We start from the raw sequence: 12,368 nt of genomic DNA on the forward strand, positions 1-12,368 counted from the left end.
GGAAGTCGCAAACACATGTATTCACTACTATAACCTACCACAGAACAAAACCGTGTTCTCATAACTGTTAGAGTTGTGTTTTTTAAAATGCATTTGTGCACGTGTAAGTTTATACATCAGGGTCATCAGTACATACAATTTTGTGCCTTCAGTTGTGCATACTAATACACTTACATTCAACTTCAGTGCATCTACAAGTAAGCACATAAACTGCATGTATGAGCAACATGCATTTACAAATATTACATATTAAAAATTCAGAAAATAAAATCTTGTAATTCACAGCTCCTAGAGAGCTACCAGAAGGACAATTTTGTCTGATACAACTACGGATAGGACCAAGGCCAGGGGGTGTCTATGCAGCACACTAAAGGCAAAAGAGCTTTGTTTCTGAGGTTATTAGAAGCCATGGTTAGAATCATAGAATAGTTTGGGTTGGAAGGGACCTTTAAAGGTTATCTAGTCCAACCCCCCTGCCGCGGGCAGGGACATCTTCAACTAGATCAGGTTGCTCAGAGCCCTGTCCAACCTGACCTTGAATGTTTCCAGGGATGGGGCAAAATGTCCTGGTTACCAGGATATTGCTCTTCTTAAGCAACAAAATGCATTAGCTTGGCCTCAGTACCCCGACAACGTCACCACAGAGCCTTCCACCAGCTCCCAACAGGACCAGAGCTCACAGAACACTACACAGACATCCCCACAGAATCAAGCAGTTCTATTAGTTTTGCAGCACCTTTTAGATGTATCCCCAAAAAGCTGGGCTCAGATTAGTTCAGCCTACCTCTGGAAGTTGGCATACACTCAAATGATTTTAACAATCAGAAAAATATTGCAAAAGTAATTTTAAAGAAAATATTGAAGTACACAACTATATTGCCTATTAGGTTTTGTCTCTACGGTATCTATATTCTCTGTTCAAAGCCATTGCAAAGTGGTTAAATAAAAAACAATATTAAAATTTATTAATGTTTTCTCCTTGCTGATTAATGCAGTACTAAATTCAGATGGAAACCAGTAAGCAATTACCAGACAGTTTTGTTCTAACACAGAGATAATCATAATTAATATCATTATAAGCTTTACTTCACATATATTTTCCAGTTTACTTGTGGTGAGAAAATGATTTTCCTTTTCAAAGGCTCAGATTCCTGTGCTGATTTCTGAATTATGTTAAACACAAGACTGAGTTTTCCGAAGTTGCTTGGATAGTGTATTAAGAAAAAAAAAAAGAACATTCTGATGAAAATTTCTCTGGTATTATCTACAAGGCAGGATTCAATGGCAATGTTAATGTTTTTGTCTACCTGATATTTATACGTTGTACCTTATCTCCACAAGTGAAGTAAAATCTCTAGGGAGGCTGAGAATACAAAATCTAAATTAAAACATTTTGTTTTTTTCCTTGCATTGAAACAATTTCTCTTCCTTGTAGTATAAGGAATTAAAAATATGTGTCCTTGTTATTTATCCTGTAGGAAAAAACCTGCCCTGTTTCTACAGCCAGATAAACAATTTGAATGTTTTAGACATCAAATATGTTGCTGCAATAGTATAACAGACATTTCATAATGGTTAGTGGTAAAATGGAAAGCTTGAATGAAAAATCTGTAATTGTCATTTCAGATTATAAAATCTATTCAGTAATACAGCCAATTGGGAAACTTCTACTCAAGTTGAGAAATTAATTCCCTGAAAATAATCCATTCCTGAACAGCCAATAGATCTACAGGAATTTGATTGCTTATTCAGTATGTATTCAGAATATGAATTCAGAATTATTCAATATGTATGTCACAATTTCATTTAAAGTTCTAAATCTCAACTGTAAAACAAGAGAGTAAAAGAATATTAACATCTATAAAAAGTTAATTTCTCTGCAGTTTCCTCATAAAAATTCTGGAATATTACAGAAGAATGAGTCATCTACTTTTTAGGCAAATCATGATAGTGCATTCTGGACTACATTTATGTGACCTAGTCTTGGAACGAATTTATGTGCCTCTTATTAACCGGATCTCAGTAATTATGTTCTCAGCATCTTATTTAGAGCTTCTGAGATGATTTTTGGACGACCCTTCTTGTTCCTGGTTATGAGGCACAGATACTTCAGTTGAATTTGGGCCATCTGAATATAGCCTGTGCTCCTACATCTTCAAACAACAAATGAAATTTAGTGCAGAACTCAGAACAGAATGGCACATCTGAGAATCTGTACAAGAATACAGGAGTTAACATTAACTTTTGCACGTGAATAGTGTTAGTGTAATTTTCTAAGTATTAAATAAGGTTCATGCTAGTATTCCAGGCTAATGACCTACAGATTTGAAGTCTCTTTGAGGTAAAGGGAATTGCAGAAAGAAAAATGGTTTCTTGCTCAGCAAATCTAAGAAAGAGGAAAGACTGGAGACAGAGTAGAACAAATATTAGAACCCTAATGGGGAAAAATACTGAGTATATAACAGCAAAGGAGAAATTATTAGTCTTTGGAATATAAGTATAAATACTTACAATCATAGGTGCTGCAGGGTTTTCAGCTAGTAATGTGGCAATCACCAAGAGGTCATTCCGTAGCTGACGATCATAATGCCGGAAACCATGCATGAGAAGGTCTACAAATACTTCTTTCAAAGCACTTAAAAGAAAGAGAAATGCATTTTACCTTTTCTTTTCATATTCTAATTTTAGACAGCTCTAGGTATACGAACCCTCATTCAGCATCATCCTTTTCAAAGCCTTAGGGTTTAATTGCAAGTGAAATAACTTAAAACTTTATTATGAAATGGGTACCACTAGACACCCAATTTAAGCATATACGCAAGGTGCATGTATTACAAATTGCACCTTCCACTGTATGTGTTATAATTAATTAATAGAAAGACGTAATATTTACTCAAGCATGGAACTGGATGTTGTTGAATGATTATTAAGAAGAAATGGTCTAATCCTAAACAGTTAAAATAGTGTAACTCACTAAGGGAGAACCTGTTACTTACTCCAGCAGAGGATCTAGAACCAAGCCTTGTATATCATAGCATAGAATTTCCTACTAATTTTATAACATAAGCATTTCAACAGTGCAGTAATACTGGCCTACCGAGCCTAACATGAGCTTGAAAATGGTGCAGTTAACTTTTTCATCATACAAATGGTGAAACAGATAGGGCTACACCTCCTGCACTATGCAGCAGAGCACCCTGATCTCCCTCTTGCCCTGTAACAGAAACAACTGGTGGTGGATCGCTGCGTTTATGACATAAAGAGAGGCTTGACAATGAAACAGTTTTGAAGTGCTTTTAGCTGGACCCTGGCCACCGAGTTTGTAAGCTACCTAGCAGGCACCTCTTGGATCATATATCATTTCCTGGCATCTCACAGGCCACAGTGCGATCTAACTTGCTGAAACAGAAACAGATGCCTGAGGGGTCTAAATCACGGGCAGCTTGGCTATGAGGTCTGATCCAGCAGTGCTTCCATTTTGGAAAATCAGATGTGTTAATACTGAAAACTTAATGAGGACTTAATGAGAGACCTCCATTCTCTGTATTTTCTCTCGATTCATTTCAAACAAAATGCTACACAATAGCAATGCTTTAGATGTCTCCAAAATTACACTATTAATTCATAAAATGCTTCCCTGCACTTACTGTACACATTCCAAGCTACTGAGCTGATTAACAAATTCTTCTTTTGAGGTGTTTTCTAACAGGTTCCATAGGATTTCTGAGGAGCGGAACACCAGGTGTCCTGAGGGATCAACACCATTTAGATACAAACAGAGTCTGCTGGCTGCTTGGGCCTTCATCATAAGTTTGCAATTTACTCCTGCAATTATGAAAAACTGAATAATTAATTCCCTGTAGGTCAGTAATCGTTTTAGGCATGTTCAGAGAACAAATGATCTAAGATCAGAGGTAATGAGATTGTTGAAAGAATAGTTTGTACTAACCAGAGCTGGAGAGATGCTGGAGAGCTTTAAGTACCCACAACTTCTCAGTAAGTTGATTTTCAACTAATGCTAGTGACAAAACGAGAGTTTCTGCTAATCCTCCTAATTCAGCCATCTGAATTTTATAGTTTGCACTTGTTGGCTGGTAACCTGCACATACAATAGCTTTAGTTATAATGCAGTAAATATTCAGAATTTTGGTTACTTCATAAAATACTCATCCTTTCTCAAGAAAGGATTGAGAACAGAGTATCATATTTCCTTAGTCCTAAAACCAATTGAAAAAAAAATCTAATAAACAACAAGAGCTGCTTTTCTTATATCTGATTATTAATAGTGCCTAAAGCATATCCAATAGACTTACCCTCAAGAAGGCTAAAATGCTATATAAACAAATTAATTGCTTCCTAGAATTTACAGAACAATAGAACAAGCAGGGTTATAGAGAGGTGAAAAATCTTCCTCAGGTCATGCAGTAAGTTGTTGGTGCAGGACCTAGTTCTCTTCTGTAGCCTATTCACTAGAGAATTAATGCCTTCTATTATCGTATTACTTAAAATATGTGAATCGAAACTTTAATTTATAAGCTTGACTTTCTAATGTGTCCCTATTTTTACTTTTGTGTATGCATATGCAAATCCGTATTTCATTACTGAATTGCGGGGAAAGGGAAGCAGTGAGAAAAGAAATTTATATTTATGTATGCTAACTCATGAAAGTAAAGTTTATCTTAAATAGCTTAAAAAAATATATATCAGATGACATGAAATGCAGGATTGATAAATGCAGACAATGCACATGGTGAAACGAGTTTTAACTAAGCATAAACTCTGATTGATAGGCTCTAAGTTGGTATTACTTTATAGGTAAGAGAACTCTGCAGGATCAAACTTTGGCAAGATTTACATATATGCTTAGAGATGAAGAATTTGACTTAAAAAAATCAGACTGAACTACATTCTTCATTTCTGAGATAACATCTTATTTTCTAAATCTGGAGGAGAAGAATAAAATCTCTCAATATTTAACATTCACTTATCTTGATGGAACTATTTAAAGATATACAACTAAATGCACACATAACTGCTTGCAGGATTTGAGTCTTGTTCGTAAGGTAAAAACAGATTTATACGCATTCATATTTCTAGAATCTTGTGAGGGCTGTTGCAGCTGCAGCTTCTTTAGGCCTCCTAAAATAAATGAAAACTAGCAAGAGGTCACAGGAACTAGTGCCACGCTGTAGATACACAGCAAGGGAGCATACTGACATCCAGCATGCTCCCTCACCTGCGCTCTGGATGCACACTGTGACAATGTTCATCTGTAGCTTGGCTGCCTGTAAATCTAGTGCTGTCTGACAGCACGTGATCCTGTGCCCTTCTATGAGGGGATCCATGACTGACTCTGCCTGATAACAGCCTCTGGCACCATCATAAGGGTCTAAGGAATAAATAGTAGTGGATTCTGATGACAGTTTGCATGCTTATGCCTAATACCAGAGGATCACGCTTGAGCTCATACGCAGGCATCATCACCCTCTTTCTGCAGAGACAAGACACATAATTTATTCAAAGCCTATGCTCAAATGTGTCCATATAAGATGAACTCCATCAAATTTAGATGGGCTCAGATCTATCCCTCACAAGCAACACAAGTGAAACCAGAGTTGCTTCTCTCTAGGCTACATATACAAAGTTGAAAATTACATTTCCCTTCATATAATTCTGATCCTAACTACTCTTTCTTCCTCCATGTTTCAGAGAATTTGTGACCGCTTCACGTTTTCTGGATACTATTTAATCCTAATCCCATAAGTGTAATAATTAATTCCTTGTACATTGATGAACTAATTTCAGATTTTGAGTACGCATTTCTATAAAAACATGTTAATTGCACATTTGCCAATGCTATATATTTAATATATGAGATACAGTAACTATAGTTATAAAGAAAAATTAATCCATAGCTCATTAAAAGAGCCATTTCAAAGTAGCTGGGATCGTAAACACTTGATTTCTTATGACACTTGAAAATACTGTGCTTTACCTGAAAGTAGTTTTCTCGGTAGCTCCGTATTGTAAAAGCTAACCACACACTTACAGATTTGTATTCTAACTTGAGAGCTTGGCACCCTCATCAAATAACCTGTCAGAAACAGAAAAAAAGTGTAATTTACAAAGTTTATAATTTTTTTAGAAAGTAATTTTAACACTTCTATTTACAGTATTCTGTGTTTCCTGTGGTCATACTCCCTAGAGATCTGTCATTTCAAGTTTGATTATAAAACACTCAAGGGACAGGGACTCCCACACTGAAGAGGACAAAGGGGTCTTGGAGGAGTAGCATAAGGTTAATAAAAAAGTGACCTCCTCTGCTTTGTTGTTACAGACCCTTATAAGAGACTGGATGTTATTCCAGAAGTTGTGGAATTCAGAAGAAAGCTACTACACTAGGTTGTTGTCACCATTACATTGTCAGAAACTCTTCTAGCAGACATGATATGACATAAAGGGAGCACAGAAAGAGATCCTTTTCCACATGATAAAGAGAATTCCATTGAGAGCTACCAGTGTCTACCATGGATAATATAAACAATCTTTTAGATTTTAGTGTCTTTTTGGACATGCTACTCTAAAGAGAATCTGGAACTATCTGAAACCAGGAGGCCATTCTACTATCGACTTGGACCTGTGAAAATAAAGACTTCTAAAAATATTTTTTTTCTCACCCATTTCAAGGATAATCTTTTTTTCATGTGTGACAGGCTGATTGTGCTACCTCTTTACCATTTAAATCTTACCATTAAGTGAGCTGATATATCACTTCTGCTCTATTCTGAATCCTTTTTGACCTACAGTGCTTGCAGTATTTTCTTTGAAAATCACAAATGTGACATGCAAGGTTGTAAAAAGATATTTTGGTACTAAGAGGTCCAGTGACATTAAGACATGACTTTGACACCTTTTCAACAGCTCTCTTAAAACAGATCTCTGAAAGATAGAAGCTCATGGCTCAGATGCAGCAGGAGGCTGAAGTCAGAAACTGCTACTCCTAGTAAGGCACGGCACCAAACTGACTTGTATTTTGCCTTTGTAGGTGATAGGCCTCAGGCTTTTGGGTTTTGAAGGTTTGAGCTGGGAGTCAGGAGTTACTGTTTCTCACTTGTTTCTTCCATCTGGTTTCAAAGAAGCAGGAAGGATACATGTTCCCCTTACCCCAGGCTTTAGTGTTTACAGTAATACACCAATTTCTCAGACCAAAATGAAATGAAACAGGCTATAACAGGTTTAGTTCTTCAGCTGTACTGAGAATGTTATATCTCACATAGCTTCTGACATTGGCAAATAGGTAATTCTGCTAGCTAATCTGCAGGTTAGCTGCACAACAAAATAAGAATGGTTTCTAATACTAAAAAGCACAGAGGACTAAATGAGTAATTGAAAGAAATTACTTACATTTAGTAAGGAGGTAACAAGAAATTAAAAGTGTGTAATAATACAGTTAATTTTATTATGGCATAATAATTTTATTGTGGCATATCAGTTCACACTCACCCAATTGTGCAATGGATTTTGAAACTGCCACGGAATAGCTTACTTCATCAGATAATTTCTTTTTTTGAAATGGTAACCTGCAAAATGAAATAAAAAAATATTACAACTATGCTTAAAACACCGCAGAACACTACTTCAATCAAGAAACCAGAAAAGCTCCATAGCTTTTCTGCTCTTCCTCGACAATTTTTGCAAATAAGGACACTTTTCCCAGGGCAAATACGTTCTTTGCAATGCTGATACAGTTCCATAATCTGGCAATTACATTTTGGAAATTAGTGGTACATGTTCATAGACAGTATTTTCATAATTCATATTTGATGCAATAAGAAATACTCAATAAACAAATGTCATTTAAATGTGGAAGATTAAATTCTAGAACCTAGGTACTATCAGGCTATTGCAGAGCTAGACTATGCATAGACATGCGCAGAGCTGGAAAAAAAGGATCATATCAAAAAAAGGTAAGACCTCTTGAAATGGATAAAAAGAAAACCAATAAACTGACTCCAAATAGCCCAATGACAAATTTATTTTTAAAAACAGGATATTAAGAAATATTCAATGGCACTTGCAAAATACTCAGATATGACATAAACATGTAAGTTCTAAAAATTCTCTAACAGCAAACATTACAATATTATGCTAAGATCTCTGCAGCTCATAGTGTAGAAGCAGCTTTCTGGTAGGTTTACCTCTATAAACATAGCCAGAGAAAAAGAAAGGAGAGAGCAAATAATGGAATAAATGGGTGGAAAAAAAATGGGAAGAAGATAGGTAAACAGAAGCAGTTATGAAAGAGTGGAAAATTTTACTACAGGAGTTCCAGTATCTGAAAGTAAATTTTAAATAACAGCCCCTCCCTCTAGTTACAGGCTTCTCTTTGCCATATGAGGTAGTAGTGAATTGTGGGGAAACTTCCACAGTACAGAAATTAAAGTAAAACCCAAGGGTGCAATCTTCCAAAATATATTCATTGCAGAAACCACAATTATTGCTGAACTGCTGTAAGAGATGAAAAGTCTTACTCACAACTACATTTTATCAACTTCATACACTCATTTTCAGGTTTGTCACGCTTCTGCCAAACGCCAAAGAAAATGAAACTTCATGATGTACTTTCTCATTCTCCACTGTGTGGCAGCAAAGGAAAGCAGAACAACTGATGGTGCTCAGGGAACTAAAAGATTCAGCTGAGAAGTTCTATGTTTATTAAACCTTACAGCTGAGAGGAAGCTATGTAAAAACCTATTTGAATATCTGGTTCACTATGCGACTCATTTTCTGTCTGGCATAATCTTTCTCTTCCGTATTCTCTCCAATTATAATTAAATGCAGGAGTAACTGTAATTACAAGCATTCCATAAGTAACTTTATTAAATTATTGAGGAGGAGAAAACTACTGACAAGTGTGGATAACACCTAAATTCTATTCTACAAATAATTTAAAGTACAGTAGGACAATGAAGATGCCCGAAAGTTCATGCAATATGTTTTAAAATTAATTAAAAATCCCAAATCCTCCAATTGTTATGGTTCTTTCTCTTCTGCAATATGGCTTGTCATTTTGTTAAGCATACCTTCAGGTATTAAAGTGTCTTTGTGTCACCTCAGGCTTTTAAACTCACTTAGAGAGCTTGTCTGAAACAGCAAGTCATACCTTAGCAGGACTTAGCTGCTGAATCTTTTGAGGCCAGCAGTCCCAGAACAATTTACTCTAGGCAATAAGACACTTTGGGGAATCTTGCTTCCAAGCAAGCTGGGGCCAATTACAATACGGTTTTGAATGATGTAATACGTAGCTCCACTGATACTGAATTGCTGAAATGGGTCCCTCCTTTATGCCAACAGAAATTGGACTCAAGGAAAACACAGTTCATGAAAAGGAAGGGTGATATAATAGATGCCTTGGAGATATAGATGCCTTGTAGGTACATGCTGTATGGATATGTCAGTTGCCTTAGAAAATGTATGAACCTGTTAATAAGCAGTGTTTAAATCTCTAAAAGAAGGGCTAAAGTACTTACCCACATAATTTAATAAGTTCACATAAAGGCTCAGTGAAAGCTTCTTGTTCATTCATTTTTTCTGCACACAGGTTAAGAATTTCGATTACTTGTGCTAAATCCTTAAGGGGCTTTTAATTTAAAGTTAAGGAAATCAGATTGTTTGTACTGCTATGAATCAGAAGAAAAAGCTGAAAACTGTATTAATCATACTTCAAAGACACAACCAAGAAAAAACAAGGCCAATGCTTTCAAAGTTAGTTGTCTAAAATGAAGCATATGAGTCAATACTTAGGCTTTTTGAAGCAGCCTTACTTTTACAGAAGTACAACTCTTGCAAATCTGATTTAGCTTTCTTAACAGTTGAACTCACTGGAAGTTCAGCACTGAGTATCTAAAAATATAGGATGAAAAGTTTTTACATCACAGTGTCAGATTTACCTATCTAAATTCTGAGACAGCCTTGAGGTATTTAAATTATTTCCTACTCTAGCCCCAAGTGACTAAAGGTTGCAAATCTGGACCCAAACACATATTGAGATTATCTAATTTAACAAGATCAAAACTGAACAGATCATCGCGATTGAAAAGTTACTACCAATCCACTGGCTCATGGAAACTGCCTGTGAGTACTTAGCCACAACTCAGTTGTGAAGTAATGTGATAGTTTAAATCACTGTGGCAATTAGCTGAACTGTACAAAATTAATCACGTTTTTTCCACATGCTCACACCCTCCCTAGTACTTCTGATTATTAGAAGCCTTTCAATTTGTACTGTAAATATGAAAGAAGTTTCAGGTAAATTAGTCTGACTTTATTTTTCTTTAAAATGTCTCCTCACTGGAAGTCATTGCTATTTTATCTGCTGCTTCTTAAGTAGTGACAATTATTATGCTTGTCTATTCTGAGTTGAAAGTACACTAATTACATTTTGAAGACTTTCAACTACTGTACAGGTGAGATCCCTCTATTGAATTTTGCAGCAAATGAATCTAGCATCCAAGAATCTTGCTAGCCTACCAACCTTTGCTATGTGTGCCAATGATGAGAACATATGTGGACCATCACTGCTCTCCATTTGGAAGCACAGCACATCATAAAATGCTTTGCTGAAAAGTCAGAGTATTATCATACATAAAACACCATGACTTCAGAATTCTACAGTGGCAAAAAGGATACAAGCCCGTTTTCAAAACGCTTGACTACCTTCTTGAGAGTTTTCAGCTGCTCTTTTTCCAAATCTTTCTTAAGTAAAAGAATGAAAAGCAGGTTTTAATTGCAGTTTGCCTTAGAACATTAAATGATTATGTTTATCCCCTTTTAAGTTTAAATGAAAGTGGAAACCAGATTAAAAAATCACAAGACACAATGAAATTCTGAAAGTGCTTTGCAGCAGGATTAGCTCCTTGATCAAGCCTCATTTCTAAGTACGGAGCCTGCGCTCTTGCCACTGAAGAGGCTCTTTAAAACTCTATCTTTTGTTCAGATGTGTGGGCTCTTTCTCTTAAATTCTTTTGGATTCTGTGAAAGACAACTAAGAAAACCAAACCTATGTCACACATGACATCAATGTATAAAAATGTAGATCTAAGTGGCTTAGAGTGGAACTCTGAAACCACTAGGAAACAGTCTGCAACTTCAAAGTTGGAAACAACTGAAGTGACGCTATGTCAGGGTGTGTCAGTGATACGCAGCATTCATTCCAGCTCTTCTGAGCACCTCCACGATGGGCAAGAGCACTGCAACTTGGGGCAGGCCAGAAAGTTGTTTCAGGACTCTACAAGCCCAGAATCCTAAGGGCATTTTATCATATGTCTTATACTCTCTAGAAAAGCAGTAAACAATATCATCCAGCACATTTTTCTTCAGTCAGTAAGTTTATTCTATCAGCTCTGTATCAAAAGGGGAAAAAAAAGGACATGAACTACTTCTCTGTGGGGCATTAACTTAAAATGTGGTATGTTTAACTGAATTCTTGTTTAAGGAATATAAATTATTAGGTTTTGAGATCAAAAATAACTGACGGCTTAGTGAACTTAGTCTGCCAAATCTTCTTGTGGAGACCAAAAACAGTGTGTGGAAGTCCATGAGATTATGCTTTCCTTTGTACCTAGGTAGACATATTTGTTCCTTAACACTGAATTTTATATTTTTGCTTCCTTTAAAATCACCTCCCTCGAGAAATGTTAGCAGTTAACTTGGGAAATTACATAAATTCCTGACATACTTTCAGGATTGTATGTATTTCTGTTTCTCAGTGGTAGGTTCAGCACTCAAAAACTCCCAGCTAGAAATTTTGCATGTCTATTTTTTAAATACACATGCTTTTTTTTGTTGTTTTTTTTTGAAAAGTGCCTGTGTGAGGACGGACTAGGTTTTTTTTGGTTTTTTGTTTTTTTTTTTAAATATAGAAACATCATTGATACCATTCCCTATTACAATGGCCATCTTGAGAAGTGTTCAAATACCAGAACAAATACTTCAGCTTTGTGCTCTGTAGCCCCAGCCACCAGTGCCATCTGGTTTATTCAGGGCGGGCACTAAAGTAATTGTATAAGACATTTTTCTAAGCCCCATTACTACCTGTGTAACTGAAATAAAGAGATACCAGGCTTACTTACTGAGTCTGAATCTCCGAGTAGTTTGATGACGTCATTCAGATCCACTGATCTCAACTGTGCATCCTGGAAAAGTCACACTTTTAACTTTTTTTCTTTAGACTGTGCTTAAAAAGTGCTTAAACTTTAAAATGTAAAAGTGCCGCGTTGAACCAACATGTGTGGGGCACAAACCGGGGCTTGTTCTCAGCCCGACGTAGCGGCCAAGCCAGGCCGGGGCAGGCCGGGGCAGACCAGGGC

At 36.3% G+C, this 12,368-nt stretch overlaps 1 protein-coding gene across 1 annotated transcript in view; it reads right to left on the reverse strand.

Moving 5' to 3' along the window:
• The window catches only part of CFAP69 (cilia and flagella associated protein 69), a gene marked incomplete at its 5' end in the record, with an annotated part of 28,054 nt that extends 15,860 nt beyond the window's left edge, over positions 1–12,194 (reverse strand). Inside the window, 8 exons of the mRNA XM_009583373.1 lie at positions 2,512–2,635; positions 3,648–3,825; positions 3,950–4,099; positions 5,996–6,094; positions 7,504–7,580; positions 9,531–9,640; positions 10,690–10,755; positions 12,132–12,194. Of these exons, the coding sequence (XP_009581668.1) occupies positions 2,512–2,635; positions 3,648–3,825; positions 3,950–4,099; positions 5,996–6,094; positions 7,504–7,580; positions 9,531–9,640; positions 10,690–10,755; positions 12,132–12,194 (867 nt within the window). The remainder of the gene's footprint in view (positions 1–2,511; positions 2,636–3,647; positions 3,826–3,949; positions 4,100–5,995; positions 6,095–7,503; positions 7,581–9,530; positions 9,641–10,689; positions 10,756–12,131) is intronic.
• Between the last annotated feature and the right edge of the window lie 174 nt (positions 12,195–12,368).

This window comes from Fulmarus glacialis, unplaced genomic scaffold (genome assembly GCF_000690835.1).
Source record: "Fulmarus glacialis isolate BGI_N327 unplaced genomic scaffold, ASM69083v1 scaffold28208, whole genome shotgun sequence".
Classification (NCBI taxonomy): Eukaryota; Metazoa; Chordata; class Aves; order Procellariiformes; family Procellariidae; genus Fulmarus; species Fulmarus glacialis.